At 37.5% G+C, this 23,139-nt stretch overlaps 1 protein-coding gene across 4 annotated transcripts in view; it reads right to left on the bottom strand.

Annotated features, from left to right (window-relative positions):
* frya (furry homolog a) overlaps positions 1-14,490 on the bottom strand; it is a 69,927-nt gene extending 55,437 nt beyond the window's left edge. For 2 of the 4 annotated variants that reach the window (XM_084418711.1, XM_084418712.1), the window contains exons 1-2: positions 14,165-14,490; positions 810-1,000 (exon numbers count right to left, since the gene is read on the bottom strand). In XM_084418711.1, the coding sequence (XP_084274837.1) occupies positions 810-1,000; positions 14,165-14,330 (357 nt within the window). In that variant the 5' untranslated portion in view covers positions 14,331-14,490. Of the gene's footprint in view, positions 1-809; positions 1,001-2,951; positions 3,298-8,925; positions 9,194-14,164 lie in introns of those variants that run through there. The other 2 variants (XM_084418714.1, XM_084418713.1) reach the window with 2 other exon arrangements.
* Positions 14,491-23,139: the final 8,649 nt, after the last annotated feature.

The raw sequence follows: 23,139 nt of genomic DNA, 5'->3' as shown, positions 1-23,139 counted from the left end.
GGCTTTCATAAGAGGTTAATGGATCACCTTATGCTCTTGCAGGACTTTTCTCCACTACTGAATTAAATGACTGGGGTGTCGTTTAAGACATGTATGACTGACTCATAAAAACATTCAGTTATGTCTGAAGAGATCCTTAAACAAATAAAAAATAAAAAAAGACACTCCAGCTATGAATCGCTCAATTTACTGTCCAGTAAGAGGGATGTATAAATAAACTGGTCATAATCAAGATCATATGCTTATGTATTAAGTGTATTATGTATTACCTGATCTTGGTTATTGGTTCAGTAAAAATTAGAGGACAAAAGATGAGCTCATCCTGATAGCAGCAGGGACACAATATATCTGTCCTGGGAGGGTTAATTAAAAATAGTCTGCCTGCCGGTCATGAAACTAGCAGCTTGCTGTTAAACACGTGCAGGTGAACTTGCCAGTTGTCTGGGAAATACTAACAAGGCTGGCTAAGTGTTCAAGGTCCTTAGAGATAAACAATCTGTTTTGTACAGAACAAGCATTGTACACTAAAATCTCATCCGTATTTTCAATGCCCGGCAGATCTAAATTTCATTTCTATTAACAAGGATCATACAGGGTCACATTAAGGTGAAAGCTGCTGAGCTGCATAAACAACTAGGCAGGCCGAATAAAAAAAGGATTAGCTGGATTAGCTTATATTTCATTGATATCTTCTGAGCAATCAATCCCACAGTCTAAATGGTCAACCCTCAACACAATCTTCAAAGACTGATTTGTCTCTGAGGATTTGAGTGGTCATAGGTCTTCAATAGGTCAGAAATGTCACTCACCAGAGGTTCGGCCATGACAATGCGTATTTTGCGCTCAGAGATGGTGGTGAAGTTGGCAAAGAGGCTCTTGAGCACGTACTCGCCCGGCCGGCTCTCTGGGTCCACGCTGATGGGCATCATGGCGGGCGGCCCCTTCTCACCCTGTGAGCAGCAAACCGGGGGGACGGGAGGCTTGCTGTACCCTGGTGAAGCTTCGGACAAAAAATATACAATATTATTAATATTATAAATAAATAAAAATACAGGAAAGACATTTTTTTAATTAATAATAATACTAATCATAATAAATGTTATTAATCTGAAAGGCAAGCAAATGAAAAATGATTGTAAGAAGTTGTATTTGTCTTATTGCATTTTTTCAGAATAAATCAGAAACTATTTGAAAGAATAGTCAAGTATTGTGTTCCAGACAATGACAGTTTCCTAATCCAGACGGTGAAATCCACTTCAGAATTCCCCAAACCTTCCCATTCTGTAGCTTGCCAGAAACATGTGTACACAAAGTAACACCTAGCTTTCCTCAACACCAACTAAAGTAACACCCTAGAAGCAGAAGGTGCAACTTTATATCTTTTTTTTCCCACCTAGCTCACAAACACACAGAGAAGCTACTGGACAGACTGTACTGTAAGTGACTGTGGTCGAGTTGCAGAGGGGGGATGTGGCAGTCACAGCAGTGTTCATTTTGACAACAAATTTTGATCTAGTTTTAGACACTTATCATATGTTGACGAAAACAGACTTCGCTCCACATGGATTAAACTGCGTTTTGCTTTCCCTTAAACAGAACAAAAAGATAGTCTGTATGTCACCCACAGCATTTCACCTCCAAAAACATACAACAACAGCAACAAACATACAAGCAAGTTCATTTCTTCTTTTTACTTAACTTTTTTAATCTACTTTCAATCTAAAGTTTAAATACAAAGTTCTGTCATGAAACTCTAAATGGCGCATGCTGATAGGTCCTTGACTCAATCTGCTTGCAATCACATCATTCTCTAATGGGCACAGCTGATCAGTTCCTGCTGTATCAGTAACCAATGAGCTCGTTGCTCGACATCCAAATACCTAACGTTTGCTATAGCAGTGCAGCGCGCTTTCAGAAACCCTCCACCCTCCCCAGCTCCACCTGTATAGATCTGCTAAGCGGTGATTCATCCTTGCATGTACAGCAGCAGCAGCATGTCTTATGTTGGGGCCACACCAAAAGATATTTAAATTCTAATAAGATTTTCAAAATGTGAGACTCCGGCTCCGACGTTCTTCCGAGCAGGTTTGGTCACTCTTAACACACTTCACACCACAGGAAAATCTGATAAGATAATCTGTAGAACCATCAAGATAATCGGGACTTCACTTAGGATTGTCGAAAGGGGAGAAATCGGCCCGAATATCTTGTGTCGTGTGTGTATTGGCAGTGGCAAGTTCCGTATTTGCTCTACAGCAGCAGCAATAACCAACAGCAGCAGCAGCGTAGCAGATCTATTCTGCCAAGACCGAAAGATTTGGAACAACCGAACATTGTCATACCCATTACCATGCCAAACTCTCAGAGAGTTGTCATGACAGAACTGTATTAATTTATAAATATTCAATAATAAAAATAGTTTTTTTTTTTTTACATTGTATTAATATTTCTTGAATTGTATTGCATTCAACATAACTGCACAATCATTCACTCACATACAATGCACCTAAAAAGTTGCTAACAAACATTTATTGTTGATGAATTGGCTTAATTTCATCAAACCATCTTAGACCAATATATTTCTTCAAAATGAACAGCCAAGTCAAGTCAAGTCAAGTCAAGTATATTTGTATAGCGCTTTTCACAATACAGATTGTATCAAAGCAGCTTCACAGTATTAAATTAAAATAATACAACAAGGTTTGTTTCTAGTGGAATTTATTGATAAAATCAAATTAGATATCCCCAGAATATCCCCAATTATGTTGTAATATGTTACAGCCACTGTAACAGGAGTCTCTTTTTTTGCTATAATATTATAAACACCAATTAAATCTCATGGACAAGTCTGAACCTTGCTTTGCACTCATTCATTTGTCTCCGTTTACTAGTTTCATCTTCACTCAGAGATTCTCACTTCCCTCTCTCTTTTTCTCTTTTGTAGCACCTACCCAGGCCCTTGATGAAGTTCACCATGCTGGTTTTATTCCAGCACATTGCTGTGCTATCCATAGTGGGGGAGTAGTATATTTGATCCAGTTTTCCAAACCTCACACGGCCTTATCAATCATTCCAGTGATGGCGGGACCTTCTCCGGTTCGCCACCTGCCCCATACTGTAACGTCCCAGTGCGAGTTGAAACAAAAAAAGTCAGAAAATTGTGTGATAACAAATCCAGACGTGTGCTCGCTTCTTCTGAAGGCTCTCTATTGCAGTGTAAATGTCCACTGCCTCTCGAGACTGAAGGTCAGCCTGGAATTTTTAGCTGAGGTCTGGGCAAGTGTGCAGGACTGACATGTTACAGTGGCATAGTTGCAGGGCTATATTTATCCCTGTGTACACACTATACGTCCTGATCTCCCCTCTGACACTAACCAACAGTGTAAACATCATTTGATTGGGCACAGACTCACTCACTCACTCTCACTCCCTTGTCTGCTTGTACGTAAAAACACAGACGGCGTAAAGCAAGATAAACTATCTGAATTCCACTGACTGACTCCATTACACAATCTTTCCTTGGGAAAACAGCCATTGGCAGAAAATGGGATGCCAACAAGGCTTGCAAAATTCAATCAAAAATATTGTAAACAAAATGCAAACAGAACTCAAGCCATCAAATGTCAATAAATAATGATTCAATAAGCAAACTACAATTCCATGACGCTGACGTAATCAAATAAAAATGACAGTATAATATAAAACCATTACTTTTTAGTCATTTAATATCATACAAGTACACTCTAAAAACTAATTCAGAGGACCTTTAGTCATTACTTAAATAAATATATTGTTGTGAAATAAAAAATCAAGTTCTGAGATGCTGTTAGACTTTTTACTTGTAATTGTTATTTTATTGAGCTGGGCTGACACACAAATTATGCCTATTGATTCAATATACTATCATGACTTGTCAGAGTTTAACATTTTCAGTTAATCAAAAATTAATTTAATTTAAAGTTCTGTTAATGTAAAAAACAATTTGATGACGTGACCGTTAAAAAAAGGTCCACAGTTTCCTTGTGCATGTTTAAGGCCAGAGGAGTGTGGCCACAGCTGAAACTCGCTGTGGCGCAAGTAATTTTATGCTTACACATCCGCATTCGCTCAGGATTCTGTTGGTGATAGCCTACTGTAACCGAATACCGAAATCTAGAAGTCCTTACTCTGAAATTTGAGCAGTGTTGATAGTATACGTTAGTCTGTGTGCCGAGGTAAAGTTAGCTAGTAGCTGTAGCCTGTCACTGATTGAGTATAGCTAACGTTATACTATTTGTTCAGAAACTTTGCTCAAAACAAGTCGGAGTTATGTAGGGCCCTATGAATTCCGTTTTAGTTTTCTAAATTTCGTTTTTATTGTTTACAATTGTGACAGGCGCCCGTGCATGTTACTGAGAGAGAGAGAGAGAGACCCTCCTCCGGCCGCGCGCGCGCATTCTCAGTCTTCAAACTGTCTTGCTCTCCCTCCCTCCCTCGCGCATGTTAACGTTAATCAAAATTGATATCACGATCAAAATCAATAGAGAATTGACACGATGGTAATAGGTCGGAAGTCCGAAGTTTCACGTTAAGCATTCAGAGATTTTTTTTCTCTCTGAGTTACCGCTGTGTGTGAATTGTACTAAAATAACGTTGCCTTATCTTCTCTGAAAAGCGTTCCGCACATTCAGCTGACGAACGAAGCCTATCCAGTGATGAAATGTTTTCTGTGTTCAAACTTCACAGAGGCAATTTATGAGATCAATGTAGATCGGAGGAGAACAAAAAAGTGTTGGCTGATTTTTATTGACAGATTGTCACACTCTACAGCCAATGATATCGTTAACAGTGTGTGCGCGCCTGACCAATGACAGTGTAGTGACCATACATTTCAATTGAATGTTTGATTTGAAGTGATAAGTACACAGGTTGATTTCTAAGAAAATGTATGCTTTACGTTGTATTAGAAAGGACATGGTAATACAGTTCATTTAAATGTTTTAAAAGGGAAATATATTAAAAGATGAATGTTACATGTATGTTTAAAAGAGTAATCAACTTCAAATCAAATCAAAAGGGCTCAACTTAACTCATGCAGAGATCAACTTAATTATTAAGTTCATGTTACTTAGAAATGTGTTTTATTGTGGCCAAAAAACTGCTTCACCTAACTTAAAACATTATGTTGGATCAACTTAATTACTTGCATTCATGTTGAAAATTATTAAGTTCATGTTACTTAGAAATGCGTTTTATTGTGGCCCAAAAAAAGTAATTCACCATACTCAAAACATCGCTTTGAATTAATGTAATTCTGCCTGTAGTCTTAACATAAAAATTCTAGTGGAAAACGTTAACATATTTTTTTTTGTTGACCCAATGTTTTATTTTTTAGAGTGTATATGCATAATATACTACTGTTCAAAATTTGGGAGTTGGTGAGATCTGCATTTATTTGATCACTAATACGGTAAAAACATTAATATTGTGAAATATTATTACAATTCAATATAATGGTTTTCTATTTTAATATATTTTAAAATGGCATTTACATTTTCCTGTAATTGCAAAGCTGGATTTCCTTTGGTGTCATGTGATCCTTCAGAAATCATTCTATTTGTTGCTCAAGAAACATTTCTTATTATCATCCATGATAAAAACAGTTATAACAGTTAGTGATAATAATGCAGGATTCTTGGATGAAAAGTAAAAAAGCAGCATTTATTTGAAACAAAATTCTGCTGTGACGTTATGAATGTCTTTACTGTCACTTTTGATAAATTGAATGCATCCTTGCTGAATAAAAGTATTAATTTCTTTATAAAAAAATGACCGACCCCAAACTTTTGAATGGTAGTAAAATATTAAATAAAACAATCAGGACAAAAGAGCTAATTTATGCTCAAAAAAGTATATATATATATATATATGAAGTTTAGACTTGTTTGTTGCTGAGCTCTTTCGTCCTGATTGTTTGCCATGATTCTCTCACTTGGTTAGTGTAGCATTAACTGAAAAAAAAGTTTAAATTGCGCTGACATGATGACTTCAACATAAGCGATAAGTCTATCTTGGAATGAAAGATTCATTCAGAGTCATTAAAAAGAAAATTATCTATGGAGTAAATGTATGCGATTCCATCAGGTTGCTAGGGAGACTGTCATAATAAGTGAAACCAACTAGCAACAGAATACCCTAGTAGCAACCACCTAGCAACTCCCTAGTAAGTATAGCAAGTACCTATAGCAACCGGACCCCAACGCTCTGGCTAACACCCAGGCATTATGGCGGTGGATTTTGCATGTGCAAGCACCACTCTCAGTTTCTTCAGAAAACTACAGTTTTTGACAGAAGTGGTAAACGGGTCACTCTGTGCTCCAGTGCCAGTCTAGATGATTACGGCAGCCTGATGCATTACATGTGATTCTGCAAACAAAAGATGGGCTCAGACAGAGCATTACATCAGCGTTCTTCAGAGGAGCCTCTGAGCATTGAGCTGCTCCCAACAGGGACAATATAAGACATAGAACAACGCCTCTCTATTTCACAAACACACGCACACACATTGACATGAGACATATACATAAACACAAAGACAGTATACAGACATATTTTTCTTTCTAAAACAAATCCTGTTGTGTCCTCCCAACATTTTTCTTGCTCAAGGATGGACAACAAGCATGGAAAAAACATCTAACAAAATCCCCCTCTGATGTAAAAGATGTGGGCTTTTTACATTCATAGACCCCAACTGTGTACAAAAGATCCCTCGGGACAACTGACATAACTGTAAATGGGACCTATAAAGCCTCATCCATTTTCAGATGGTTATCAGGCTGTTAGCATTGAAAGCCCACTCATATCCCACTGGTTACTTTCATCAACGAACAGAGAAAAGTTCTCAACGAGAAGTGATGTTTTGATAACTTCAAGTATGTAAAATCTTTGAAGTGACTCTCATAAGCGCAGAATTGTGACAAATGTTGATCTAGAGTGACGTAAAAGTCGCATGAATTCCAATTTGACTGTTCAGACCGAGGTCACATTGCAAAACACCTGTTTCAGATTTAGGACAACATATGAAAGGCTGCATTAAGTGGCCCAAATCGGAATTGAAAAGATCAGCTTCCATGTGGTTTGTGCTGTTCACACTGTTATGGTGGGAAAAAACAGATCTGAGTCACATGTGAACATTTGGGCCGCATTTGCTTGCAGTCTGAACGTAGCTTTGGCGCCCTAAACAAGAAACTAAAGATACGAGCAATGGCAAAAAGTTATTTTTAAACACACAGAATAAGGGTAACTCTGAACAGCAAGGTTTCATTTGTTAACATAATTAACTACATTAGTTAACATGAAATAACAATGAACAATACTTCTACAGTACTTATTAACCTTAGCTAATGATAATCTCAACATTTACTAACATAATACACTGTAAACAAACATGACTGAGCATTTTTATTAACTAACATTAACAAAGGTTAAAAAGATATTGATCATTGTTACAGTAGTTCATGTTAGTTAATGCACTAACTAATGTTAACAAACAAGACCTTTTTGTAAATTGTTACCAAACTAAAGCCCTTCAAAGAATAGAATGCAAAAAATGACATCCAGAGGTCACATCAGTCGCCCGTGGGCATCCACACCTATAGTATACTATAACCCGAAGAAACAGGATCAGGTTTTGTAAAGTTGCCCGAACACACTGTACCGATTGAAGAAAGTTGGCTATCCCTGTGTCAAATAGAAAGGTCAGGATTACAAACAGAAAAACTGAAAGATGAGATACGTTCGCAGATATTTGAGCCGTGCTGATTATGACAGCTAAATAACAAGGACATTTTTCCTGGATTTAGCCATTAGGCCTAAGGACACTCGCAGCTCTAAACCTCTGAGCCAGAGCTAAAAATATATTTGGTACACTGTGCAGCGCACATTTGATTTAGTGATAAGAACGTTTCACCCATTTACTCTGAGGCAGAGAGAGAGATTATAATTTGGTCTAAATGATTATTTCTATTCATGTTTGATATCACTCTGGCTTGAAAAGAAGGTGATTCGTAATTCACAGAAAATATATTTGCTTCTAAATGACAAAAAAAAAAGTCAGTAAAAACAACATATAAAACATACAAATGTATGAGGAAAATGCAACTTATATATATATAGACAGAGAGAGAGCAAATACTTTTTTATTGTTTACACAACCAAAAGTATGTTTAAGCTATTAAAAGTAAATCAACATTGATTTCTAAAGGAGACACTGCCACTCTCACTGCAAGCTGATTGGCAGAGGGCTGACCAGCCCTCACAGCTGATTGGTCGGTTAGGCTGGTGAGAACAGGCACCTGATGTACACTGCTCTTGGGAGCATACTGTGTACCACAACACCAGGACAGGGATTACTAAGCAAAATAGACAAAAATGTCAGCCAAACTGAAAATTCAACCTCATGTCATTCCAAACCTGTACGTCTTTCTTACTTCAGCGAAACACAAACAAAAAGATATTTTTTGAAAAATGTCTGTGCTTTTTGTCCATACAACAAAAGTCAATGGGGTGTTTTGGATGCCAACATTCTTCAAAATATCTTCTTTTGTGTTTCACGTAAGAAATTAATTCATGCACAAAGTTTAGAACGACATGAGGGTGAATAAATGACCCTTTATAATAAATGAGTTTTGAATGACCTATCCCTTTAAGCCTGATTCATAAGCATCATTTGACCACACGCACACACAAAAAAGTAAAATAGAGATAGCGATGCATCATGCATGCCATAAAATCCATATTATGCTGATCCCCATGCGTACTAAATAAAAGAGGACAACAACACCAGAGCACGTGTACCAGAGCAACAAACTCGCATGCGAACTAAATCAGGATCCATCCCGCCAGCCCTGGCTGTGATCCCGCAGCTCTGAGCGCCAAGATACTCACTGCTGCTCCAGGACTTCAGAAGGGACTTGATGCTGATCTCAAAGAAACCCGAATCCTGCTGGCTGGCCATATCTGCCGGCGGATGAGTTGGTGAAGTCAGTCAGAGGATGCTGCAGTCCTGTACATTTCCAGAACAGGCAGGTGGAATCCACTGCTATGGGAGAGTGATGCTGCCACCGGAGACTGAGCCAGAACAGAGCGCCACAGATCCGCTAAGCTCTCCCCCCCTCCTCGTCCTCCTCTCCAACCCACCCTCCCTCTCTCTCTCACTCTCTCTGGGCAGGTTCACTTTAAATAACCCAACGTCGGAGGCTGTGAGCAGTGCAGGGAGAGCGGGGAGAAATCCTCTTAGCCCCGTGTGGTTAATTATAACCTCTGTTTGTTTGCATCAAGTGAGAGAAACGCTCCTGACTGTCATCTTCAGCTTGAGTGTGTGAGGATAGCCATGAAAGAGGCATCTGGTAGGTCAGTATCCTGATGTACAGGGGGAAAAGAAGCCCCTGATGATACGCCACAAATGTTTTTTCTACTACTGTGGTTTATGTACCTGCGTGTGTTCCAAACAGCAATCGTAGCACTTAGCAGCCACCGATGACTCTGGATAAAAGGAAATCAAAGACAAAATCTAAAGCCGGTCTATTTTCCAAATAATATTACTACAATGGCCTTCAACATATTGAATAATTAAAACACTTAGGCCCTATATAACAATTAAAAATGTATGAATGCCATTGCATTAGAAAATATGAAACCAAGTGGTATCTGATTCTGCAAACAAATGATGATAGAGCTTCACATCACTTTTACTTTTAACAAACTGGTCATAGGCTGATTTTTAAAGGAATAGTTTGCTCAAAAATTGTTTGCTGATTATTTACTCACCCCAAGGCCATCCAAGATATACATGTTCTTTATCTTCAGCTGAGGAAAGAAAGTCATATAGATCTTGGATGGCCTTGGGGTGAGTAAATAATCAAGATATTTTCATTTTTAGGTGAACTGTTCCTTTAAATAATGCATGAAGTCAGTTTCTCTCAAGATAATAAAGGTGTAGTTCATGTCATTAACTAAAGAAATGAATACTTTTATTCAGCAAGGGCACATTACATTTTTTCAAAAGTGACAGTAAAAACTTTTTTTTAATCTTTATATTTATTAAAGAACCCTGAAAAAAGTATCTTAGTTTACACAAAAATTATGCAAATAATAAGAAATGTTCCCTTGAGCAGCAAATTAGCATATCAGAATGATTTTTGAAGGATCATGTGACACTGAAGACTGGAGTAATGATGCTGAATATTCAGCTTTGCATAACAGGAATAAATTACATTTTAAAATACATTCAAACAGAAAATGTTTTTTAAAATGATTCCAAACTGTATTTCTGACCAAATAAATGCAGCCTTTGGTGAGTTTAAGAAACTTCTTTCAAAAACCTTTAAAACCAGCTCTAAACTTTTGAATGCCAATGTATCTATTATTTTCTCATTTAAAACCAGACAAATGGTGTGTGTGTGTGTGTGTGTGCATGTGCAATTTTTGCACTTTTCTTTAAATAAATGTCACTTGGTTTGTTATTTTGTAATATAGCACACATTCGTTCATTTTTATTTGTGGCTTAAGAGTTAAAATACTTTTTTGGGACACTGTTTATTCCAAAGCCTTGTCTACTCTTTGTGTGGCACCCATGACCTTCCTTGACTTCCTCAACTTTGAGTATTGATTTTGGCTTGAACCAGTAAAGTCCATATTCATCACAAGTGTCAGTCAAGTATGAAGAAAAGGGCTGAAAAGAGACAACTGCAGGGCCATCCGGAACAATAATGTCAGCGCATTTTCATGCTATTTTCTTAATTTCTTTGCTGAGAAACAAAGTGCAAAGCTCACAAGAAGTCAGCAAAGGTCAAACGCAGCACAAACACCAGTGCAATCAATGCAGCGGTGAACAAGTTTGAGACTTTCGTAAGCAAAAGTCTCCTTCACAAATGCACTTTAAACACAAATGATATCAGCATGGTACGAATTACTCTACCTGTCTAAAGTACAAACATAAACACAGAATAATTAATATTCACCACAGAGCTTTGGATGTTACACAGCTGATTTGCTGGCAAGCACTGCACGTCCTGAGCCTGAGTTACTCCATAATCCCATCATGCCCCTCTCTATCCCTCCGATGTCAAGAACTTGCCCTTAATTACATAATGCTCACACTCTATTTATCAGGCCAGTTTAGAGTTACCCAGTTGTGTTCTGCGGGAAAAGAGTCTATTTATTCATATAATATAACATCAATCTGAGTGGAAGCCACTGAATTTAATAACAGTCTACTTATATGCTACTAATTCAAACAATAGATATGATAAGATACATTGGCCTTTAATAGAAAGATGTTAAGATGCTTACATTTCCAATGTGAGTTGATGAGTCAGTTTTAGCACATGCTTTTTTATATTTTCATATGTAAATACCCTAGACAATCCAGACAGTAAGCCATGTCAACAGTGCCGCATCTTTTCCTCTGACTTTAATTCACAACTAGGATTTGCCTACAGGGAACAAGGGATTCGGTGCTTCCCTGTTTTTGTTTATCTTTCAAACATTAAAACATTGCTACGTCGGTTAGTTATAGTGATAACATTATGGAAATTGAACAACCATTTATTTCAAATGTAAACTCAAAGTATATACTTATCCCAGTAACATAACCCACACAGATCGGAAACGGTAACATTATGAGATTGGAGTTGCATGGCACAGCGAGGAGCTAGACATATTATTACATAATGTCCTGGCTGAACTATCTCTCAACCTTTCAACCAGACCATTAACACCCCACGGTGCAAATGGAGCGCTTGATGGGTGGAAATGTCCAAAAAGCTAAAGGCCACAAGCCTGAAAGCATCGTATTGGAAAATGGCTCAAGCCAATCACTCAAACAGCACTCAAGTGAAATCAAGCTATCAAATAAACGAATAAAATAAAATAAAGTAATTGATTAGTAATTGATTATATGTGGGACCTTACAAACAAAAATCTATTTTCTCATCACAGGCATCCATTGGCAGGTCAAGAGTAAATATTTAGTCTTAAGCCTTCAGGGGGAGTATGAGCAGGTTGTTCGGCAGGTTGAGTCCCATTAAGAGCCTATTAAAAGCATTTTCAAGCTCTGATGAAGTGATGGAATGTGAGGCATGTCTCACTGATGCAGGCGTCACTGTGGATATCAGTACCAGCTCCGCACTCCTCTTTTTTTCTGTCTACTTTTCCTCCCTGTGCTGTTTTTTTTCTCTCTGTCCACCCTCTGGCCCCTCTTTCTCCTCTTACCTTATCCTCCTTTTCAGACTACTTCAAGGAAAGGCACACAAAGACTAACACACAAGGCTCAAGTAACATTTTCAGTGTCTCTCCTCAATCGAAGCGGTCTCTGTGTGTCCTGTCATTTATCACATTAAACACACATTAAACAATCAGGATAGATACTGTGGGGTCCAAAAAGTCTGATAGCTTTACGGAATTATAAAGATATGATCAGCATATCAATTTGAGTTAAAAGTTAAAATTAAAGTTATCAGAGTTGATGCCGCTCTGCTGAGCTTTCTACCGTATTTGTTTAAAAATCCTGATTTTTTTTTATCAATGCACTGTAAAAGTGATCAGTTGACTTACTTAACTGAAACCCATTGCCTTAAAATTATTAAATAAATAAACTTCATGCTTAATTGAAAATAAATAAGTTACGTGGAATTGTCAAGTTCACTTAACTTAATTTTTTCAATTACGTGAAGTTTATTTACTTAAAGGGATACTCCACTTTTTTGGGAAATAGGCTCATTTTACAACTCCCCCAGAGATAAACAGTTGAGTTTTACCGTTTTCGAATCCATTCAGCCGATCTCCGGGGCTGGCGGTACCACTTTTAGCATAGCTTAGCATAGATCATTGAATCGGACAAGACCATTAGCATCAGCGCCTGAAAATAGGTCTAATAGGTTAGACAAACTTAGTCCCGGTCACGTTGGAAGTTACAGAGCTGGGGACTATTTTCAGGCGCTGCGTCATATCATTACGCCTGCTGCACTCATGGTACGGCAGCAAAGTTTCTTGATTATTACGCAGGAATGAGAGTAGAGTTCCTAGCCATATCAGCCTAGAAAATCGCAACTTTACATTTTCCGTCAGTCTTAGTACACGATGTAACTACAGAAGAGTCAAGTTTTAAATAGGAAAAATATTGAAACTCTTTTGTCATTTTTTTGAGAGAGATGCTAATGGTCTTGTCCGATTCAATGATCTATGCTAAGCTATGCTAAAAGTGGTACCGCCAGACCCGGAGATCGGCTGAATGGATTAGAAAACGGTAAAACTCAACTGTTTATCTCTGGGGGAGTTGTAAAATGAGCCTATTTCCCAAAAAAGTGGAGTATCCCTTTAATCATTTTAAGGCAATGGGTTTCCTCACTTTTTTAAGTTAAGTCAACTGATCGCTTTTTACAGTGTGATTTCCACAAAAATATTAAGCAGTACAACCGTTTTCAACATTGATAATCAAAAGAAATGTTTATGAATGCTGAATATTCAGCTTTGCCATCACATGAATAAATTACATTTAAAAATATATTCAAATAGAAAATAGTTATTTTAAATTGTAATAATATTTCACAATGTTATGTTTGTTCTCTTGATCAAATAAATGCAGCCCTGGACACTAAAAAAAAAATCATACTGACCCAAATCATTTAAACAGTAACAGTTTCTTTCTTTTCAAAATGCTAAAACTTTTTGTACATTTCCAGATTTTGAATCCCAGACTTTTGGACCACACTGTATGTCAAGTCATGCCAAATCATTTGAGATGATCCCGGACAACCCTGTCATAGATTAACAGAAATCCAGCAATCCAGTTCCAAATTCAGATGAAAATTAGGGTGAATCCCACAAAAAACTTTGATATCCATTTCCTCACGTTTCAGCACATCACTATGGCAGCTTTCACTGCACACATTCTGTTGGCTCATATACAAATGTGATAATCTGAAAGCAAAGTCTATTTTAACAAACATGACGCCAGATTCTTGAGGTAACCAAATAAATATCTATAGACGTTGAGGCATTTCACACATGGTTAACAGAAAAACTTACGAAGTTGACCACCCCAGCAAAGCAGCCTCTAATTTTTGCTCCAATCTCTTATTTCATAGCAGACAGTGACAACAAATGAACACCAATCAGCACCTACATGCCAGAATAGTGGGCCTTTTCCTGGACCGGATCTTCTTGAACTTCCCGCGAAAGTCGCCGCTCAGCATCAGGTCTTCAGGAAAGCTGGCCATGCTCACCACTTCAATCCCATCACTCTCCTGATGCACCGGCAGCTCCTTGCAGCCACGCTCGCCGATCGGCATCTCCAGTTAACGTCAGGCTTTCCACAGCGGGACCATTGAACTTGTGATTTTCAGTTTGTTTGCTCTCCTTCTGTTGCTCTTTCTCTCGTCTTTTCCTTCTCACAGAAGACTGAGTCTTGATCCTGGGCTGTTTCTTATACCAGTGTGTGCATGGGTGTGTGTGTGTGTGTGTGTGTGTGGTGTGGAGAGATGCAGCCAGATATGAGCCCGGCTCCACGCTGCAAGTGTGTTTTAACCCCCTCGCGCTTGTCAAAGCAGTTCAGCCAGTTACAGTACAACGTATGAGAACAGGCAGGTGTAGGATTACTGTGCCGCCCAGTGACAGAATACGAAAGGAAAAGGAAAACGGAGAAAAAGAAAGAGACACAGGAAATGCTGCAGTGGGCAGCTCTCCGTCTGTGAGTAGTTATCACAAATAAGCTGCTTCCGTCATTCGGTGTAATTGAGTCCTCTTCCTGTGATAGTCCAGAGGGTGGGATTCCCCAAAGATAATGCAGATCCTTGCACGTCTCATGTTTTGGAGAGGCATCCCCAAACTCCGCTGGGATGGAGGAATCATTTGTGCCTCAGATGTGGATTGTCCTTATTAAGTCACTTAGAGAAAAAAACAGCACAGACTATGTAATGGGAATTGTTGCATCATGGGTGTAAACCCTCAAAGGCTTAATAAGAAATCCCTATAAAAAACTTTTTAAAAAAACTCACCTTCTGACGCTCATTTGTACTTAGAAATAGCACCAGAAATGGCCCACACCTACATGAATGGATTTTTCCACTGTTACCATACATGAGAAATACAAACCCACTTTGTGTGCACTTATAGGCGTTTTCTGTTTTAAAAGTAAGTCTGTTTAGCCAGCTAGTACACTGAAGAATAGATATACTGTATGCCACAAGAAAAATACAATTAGTGTTTTTCCCCAGCATGATCTGGGTTAGTCACACCCTGTGATGTTGCGTAATACATTTGTCCTATTCAAATTTAAACCGTATAAAATAGGGGAAAGGTTCAGCTTGTGAAAAGTTCCGAATGGAAAACCACAATTGAATTAGGAGGATTGTAACCACACAAAATCACTTAAGTATTCAAATTACAGCTATGAAAGGATTGCTGGAGTTTTCGGTGAAAAAGTAAAGTGAATATGAGGGCATATAGAGAACTTCATGGATTTTTTAGGATGTACATTTTTGCATGAACAGCTATATCAAATGTATACTACCGGTCAAACTTTTGGGTTCAGTAAGTTACTCTGAAGACATCTCTTATTTAATATTGTAATATATTTTAAAATGTAAATTATTCTTGTGATTGTAAAGCTGAATTTTCAGCATCATTAATATTTCAGCATCATTATTCGCAGTGTCACGTGATTCTTCAGAAATCATTCTAATATGATGATTTGCTGCTCAAGAAATTATTATTATCAATATTGAAAGTTGATAAATGCGGTTGTGCGGCTTAATATTTTTTTGGACAAAGTTCGAAACAAGAGCATTTATTTGAAACAGAAATGGTTTATAACATTATAAATCTCTTTATTGCATCATTGCTTAATTAAAGCTTTAAATAATTTTTTGAAAATCTTACTGACCCCAAACTTTTGAACAGTAGTGTATATGTTTTGTTTAAACGAATATGGCAGTTTGGTTTTATTTTTGTCGAATCTGAATTTCAAAACTATTGTTTTAATTTCAGATTTGATACTAAGCAATCTCAAAGTGACTTTTAACGTAAATTGTAACATAAGTTGCACTAATGCAATGTTTCACTTCTTGTGAAATCTAGAAGAAAAAAAATGGGGCAACTGCGCCCTCTAGAGTTAAAACAAGCATATGCAGGACTGCCACAACTTGCAACTCAAATGTGCATGTTTAAAGAATACCATAAAAAATCCATAAGAAAGGACATGATAACATGTCATACATATGCCTACAAATGGAGCATATCATATCAAAAACTAACAAAGATAATGTCATGCCTGTGATAAATTCACTGATCGCAGAGCATGCTTTAAAGACAGTCTCCGTTTATAGTCAAAAGCTGTTTCGTAAGCTCCAGAAATGCAGAGCAGGTCTCTGTGGGCAGAGAGAAGTAGGCGAGAGTTTGGCGAAGAGAGTCAACACCTCCGGGCACTGGGAGAATTCAGCAAGCTGTTGCCATGGCGAGGGACATCTGAATTTACATACGCAGAGAAGGGCCTGGTGAATAATTGATAAACGCCTATTATTAGAATAAACTCATTTAAAGTTAATTGTACTCTGATGAGCCTTCTGTAAATTCCAGAGAAAACAACAGCAACAAACATCTGCCACACTGCAAATAATCGACTCAACACTCTCAACTGGATGAGTGTGTACTTTGTCTCCGTTGACCCATATTTCTCAATCATTTGCATCAGTGCAAAGCAAACGCTTTGGAGAATAAGTGCTTATTGAGTTAAAAATGCTGTAGTTCAACACAAACTCTAGAAGATCAATTCCTCAAATGATTTCTGAGAAAAGCAACAGCAAAAAAAGGCCATTAAGGGGAAAAAGCTGAAAACATGTTAAATAGTTTCGGACTAGTGCATTGTTCCAGGCAATAGTTTAATGCGTGGAGATGGTGAGAACATATCATGTGACTCATCAAAGCAGCTCTTTCAACCTGATCTCATGTACATCCATCCGTCTAAGGGCTTTCAGCTGCCATCTGGAGCTCAGAGACCACATCGAGAGGCATCTATCTGCTCCCCATCGCAACACACAAACACTAGCATCAAGCTCAACCGTACATTTAACGCATGCTTTACATTTTAGACACTTGGCTGTTTTAGGATTTCATGTAGATTTTTAAGCAGTTCATACTGGGATTTAAAATTAATTAAAAGAATAAGAATTAATAACTAGCCCTAATGCTTGGCAAATATTAGGCTCTAATTCTGTAATAAAAGCCGTGCTTTACTAAATTTTGTGTTTGCTTGATTTCATGCATTGCTATGTGTTCTGACTGATTTTTAGCACATTGCTTTGTAGTTTAGCAGTATTATCATCTTTATACTATTATAGTATTTATCAATATATTGAATCAGCTTATATTGCAATAATTTTTTTGTGATTTCTATTTGGCTATCTAATTCTTTTTTATTTCAGTTTTAGTCATTTTAGTACTTCAAATCAATCATTTCATTTCAGCTAACTTTTATCTAATATATTAATTTTATTATATTTTTCATTTATCTTTTATCTTTTATTTAGCCTATATTTATTTCAATAAATGAAAATGAATTTAATTGTTTTGGTTTCAACTAAGATTAACAACACTCCATCCCCAAGTCCCTATCAAATTATGCTTCTTATAGACGGCTCAGTCTTCTCAGACTAAGGTATTTTATTTTATTTTTTTACTTTATTGCAAAAATCATAAGTCAAATATAACTTAGAAGGAAATAGCACTCCTCATCTCAACAAGCAGCATGACTTTAATAGTAATGAAGTTTAGGGATTTGTTGAATAATACAATACTCCCCCCCCCCAGATTGAGTTTAGGTTCCCTGCCACTGTCACATTTGGCTTGCTTAGTTGGGGACACTTATTAATATTCAACAATATTACCGGTATTGATCAGACTGTATTGGATGAGAACTGAACTGGGCTGGGCGATGACACTACTGTTTTCTACAGAGCTCCTTTCGTCAAATTGAACTAATTTAATAATTAATGATCTTTACAACGGAACTGAATCAACACTGAACTGACCTTAGCTGAACAATGACACTATTTTCTTTCAGAGCTGCTTAGAACTGAATTCTGTTTGCATCATTACATCATTATTTTCCTGTTGATCACTGTAAAGCTGATTTAAAACAATCTGTATTGTACAAAGCGCTATATAAATAGAAGTGGCTTGACTTGCCAATAATAAATATTTCTGTAAATAAAAATGTCATATTTAAAAAAATATATCTAAATTAATTTATTTCTTTAAGTATAATACAATAATAAAAATGTATTTATTATAAAAATTATTCTATAAAGGTGCCAATGAATGCAGCATTCTTAGGGTTGAGACTGGTGTTCGCTGAATGAAAGTACCGGTTCTTTCCGCTCCACTGATAATGGGGTCTTTCAGGGCATCTGGGTCCTCACCCTGCACCTGTCCTTCTAACTGCTCGTCTGTTGGCAAACAGAGGCACAGCTCATTTCTGACATCCAATCAGACAGGTCAGAAACTGCTAATGGGCGGAGCTTACATCTCATCACCCTATGGCATCGCAGGTGTCACGCTGCTCATATCTGGTTACGGCCAGGTGATTCTGATCTTTTTTTGTTCCCGGCATCGATACGTATACACAAACGTTCATTGTTCAGCTTTCAAGATGGGAAAAGGAAATCAGCCGTTGGCTCAGGTTCAACAATCAAGCGTTTGACACTCACAAAAGACGCCCTCCGTCTTAAGTGACACATGAAGACGTTGGTGTTTGAATGTCCCTGGGCCTCGGCCATTGTCTGAATGGCAACGTCCAAGCCAAGTCATAATTGAACTGCAAGCGAACAGGATTCAGGCTAATTAGATGATGCTTTCATGTGCCTTTGGATGAAACGCATATGTGTTGGCGGATGAACATGAAGAATAGAAAAAAAAATCGAGAAGGAACATGACTATGTACAGATGCCAGATCATAAAGCTTCCTGCCCACCTTCTCGCATATTTATAGTAGCGTACTAAACCAGCACGGTTGCCTGAGAAACACGCTTCTGTGGGATGTTCTTCAAACAGATGTCTGGGAATGTTCTTGTCAGAATGATTCAATAAACTCTGGAATGACAGCTAAAGAGAGTGAATTACAGCAAATCATTGCACTGTCATAAAGGTCAACTCCATCTGTCTCTGATAGCTTCACTTCTATGAGCTATTCTAAGACAACACATTGTTCTAAGCAAATCACAACCATTTTTATGGTTCACACAGTCAATAGGACTTTTAGCATATAAAAAAAAAACTAACTTTTATATAATAAGGTTTGGCAATTCATCCAGCAGCATGGGCTCATTTACATAAAAGCACGCTTACATACAGACCTGTTGCATATGCTATTATATTATTTATTGAACTACTTTGCAGTTCCACAAGCAGCTACTGTACATGCAACTTCACCAAGATAGCTAAAATGTATTAATTGACACTGCTTTTAGATTATTCTAGTCTAAACTCTAAATTATTTGTAATATTTCACAATCAATCAGCACTCTTTTATATTCAAACCTGTATGAATTTCTTTCCTCTGTTGAACACAAAGAGGATATTTGAAAGAATATGGGTAACAAAACAGTTTCAGGTCCCCATTGACTTCCACAGAAGGAAAACAAATACTATGGAAGTCAATGGTGCCCCACAGCTGTTTGGTTACTGACGTTCTTCAAAATATTTTTGGGTGAACTATCCCTTTAATACATTTTGTATCAAATCATTGTTAGTTCATGTTAGATCAGCTCTATTAAATAGTATTAACAGATGCAACCTTTGATTGTAATAATCTAATAGTACATTGAGTAATGTTACCTAATAGGACCTTATTGTAAACTGTAACCATTTTTATTTTATTTTTAGCTTTTATATAATAATGTTGGGCAGGCCCTCTAGCAGCATGGGATCATTTACATAAATGCACGCCTACATACAGAAGGGTTGTGCTATTCTATTCTTTATTTAACAGGAATAAGTGAATGTATGAAAAAGCATCAAAGTCTGTTCATATTCTTCATTCTGATCTACTCCCTAAAAAGAGGTAATTCAATATATATTCTTTGGTAGGACAGCTGTAGTCAAAGAAACCTGCAAATAAAGGATTGGTCAGTAATAGTATACCGGATAAAATGTTAATAGTTGCATTTTATCTCAGAAGTATTAATGCCTGGTTAATGGAGATACGTCAGTATTTGATGCGTCCCAGTTTATCCAAAAATAAACACATGCGCAACATGTTGCAAACCTCATCACGACCATAGTAAACTTTTGTTATAATCCTTCATGCAGATACCCAACAGAACGATTTCAGGAAACGTGAAGGATAGGGTTCACGTGATGAATATTTAATACAAAGTGTGGATTCACAGAGGTGACAGATAATCCTCTCCAAATGACAGTCGCCAATATAAGTGAATAGACGTACCTGTGAGGAAAGGACTTTTCTCGACTACTGCTCCATCCTAAAGTTGCTGCGGATGCGATGAATTCTCGCACTTGCCTCGAGGTATGCGGAGCCTCTGCCTCGTCAATCAAACAAGAAGTGTGAAGTCGTAAGCTCCTCCCATTTGTTAAGCACCTCCCATCGGTAGCCCTGGACCTAGCGTGTTACAACGAACTTAGGCTACCTTTATGTATTTTCTATTTGTCAGTCAATGTTTCTTTACTTCACAAACATAACGTACTCCAAAACGATATAGTTATAAGTTATTGTGTTAATATATGAATGATGTCCAGTCAAATGTAGTAAAATAAACACTCTTCCACCTTGAATGGGTTGGTTTCCAGCTAATTATACCTTATACAGCTTATTAAACGGCTAATGTACTTAACAAATACATGGACATTAAATATTGATATCTTTATTTCCATACTTTTAGCTTAATCTAAAAAAGTTCATCACAATGCACAATGTCTACTGCAACAAGACAACACTAACTTAATTAGTAGGCTATTTAATTCTCAGCGACCTTTAGTGTCTCTTACCGGTTCCTTATTCTCCTGAGTTATGTTTCCGTTTTCTTGATTCTGAATCCTTTTATCAAAAGTTTTATGCTGATTATTATATAAATTCACAAAATCCGAGGCCTTTCTGCAGTTGGTAGTCCAAGTAACCGTTTTGAGTCACAAGGTGGCGGCAATTAAACGTTGGGATGAAAAAAGGAGATACCGTGAAGTGAAAACGAAAAAAAAAAAGGTTTGCAATGAATGAAACAGCTGTGAAATTAGAGGCCATTATACAAAAATATTTCACAAAGTATTTTTATAGTAATCATTTTTCTACATATACACTGCTATGACACTGCTGTGATGAATGTCATGATTGAATGGAAGTAAGATGTAGGTAGCTCCATTTACTACTGCAAGTGAAACAGGATTTTTCTTTATTTTTTGACACAAATACACTACAAAAAAGATAAATACTTTTACTGTACATCATATACATATGCAAAAAGGCACACTATGTAGAAATTGTGTTTTTGTCAAACAGCGACCCCTAGAGTCGCTGTGGAATACTTACACTGTCGTAAATACCCACCCCCCACTCTAGTGTACACCAGTACCTGTTTGGTAGGATAGAAGCGTTGGGCATGGAACAGGCACAGATCGATAGACTCCGAAGATATTGACCAGGTAATGTTTCATGATTTCATACAAATATTAGGCTACTGCATACTGCATAGTCTACTGAACTACTGATGATGGTAATAGGATAATAATAAGTGTATGTCAAGTGTTAGACTACTTTATAATAATAAAGTAGCCTACCGCATTTGCTGGCTTATAACGTTTTTACATGATTGCAGCAAAAAAAAATAAAAAAAATAAAAAATAAAAGTAAAGTTACAGTCAGGAAGTTCACTGTTAGTCAGCTAAAGTTTGTATAAGCACAGTACACACGCCATAAGAAATCGGAACCAGACAAAGGACTACGTGATAAATACACTGCACAACACCTGAGTTCAGCTGGCAAACTAGCTTGTGTGGCAAACATAATGCAAAACCACGTAAGAGATACGAGTGTTTGTTAGCAAGTCTGCAAACAGCTCTGATAATCGAAAGCTAGCTAGACATATGTGGAAATTATTGGACTGGTCTAATTATCAACAATGGATGAATGAACAAGTGCAACAACATACAACATAGAACACAAACAAGTTTACAAATAAGAGATTTACATACTAGTCCATCAACAAGATCGGCAGGTCAGCATCGCTGTTGCATCCAGTGCTGCTTTTTAGCTCGCGCCAACGAATGAAAGCCTGACCGAGTGGGACTCTTGTCCGGTTCCTCACGCGGTCAGATTCTCTTTTCCTTTTCCTACACTCTTCCGACCACACTTTCTTTGTTTTTTCCATCTTCGAGTCTTCCAAGAATCACGTCTGAAATGCGCGCAAGTGTCTTCGTGCCTCATATGTTGTTGATGTGTGTGACGTCGTTGCCGTAAAGCAAGTCGTGATTCTCGCAAGATTTGTCGGGGGTGCTCCTCTCAAACTTGCATTGCTGGTTTTTCCAGCTGCGTCCCCCCCCCCCCCCCCCCCCCGCCCTACCATGAGTTTGTTTACCACCGAAATGACTTTGAAGCTGTTATATTAAGGTACAATTCTTGCATAGTGTGCCTTTAAAAAACAACCAACCCTCTGTCAAAGTAGGCTACATCTTACAAGATCAGTGCATGGTCTTACAGTTTTTCTCGATTGTTTACACGCATTTTCTGAAAGCATGCCTCATATTCTCAGAACTCTACACACAAATCAAAAAACACACACACAATTGGCAAAAACCCTCAATTCTCCTGCCAAATGAAACTTTACATTCAAAACAATGTTATTTCTTCTCCAAATGGTATTTTGTTTTCAAATGACACACACAAACCATCATATGAATAGACATTTATAAGAACCAGTTGAACACTGATGTGCTCAATGTAAAACACTATGATGAATGTAAAACACTTCTTCTCCATTCATCATAATGACTTAGGCCTTTTTTTTTGTTCAGTGTTATACTTACTACAGACAGTACATACATAAGTGTGTTGTAAAATATTTGAGAATATTGTTTTTATACTCAGAACACACAAAT

The sequence above is a fragment of the Rutilus rutilus genome (assembly GCF_951802725.1).
Source record: "Rutilus rutilus genome assembly, chromosome: 9".
Classification (NCBI taxonomy): Eukaryota; Metazoa; Chordata; class Actinopteri; order Cypriniformes; family Leuciscidae; genus Rutilus; species Rutilus rutilus.
The sequence above is the reverse complement of the archived record's forward strand: the minus strand, read 5'-3'. Positions and strand labels throughout refer to the sequence as shown.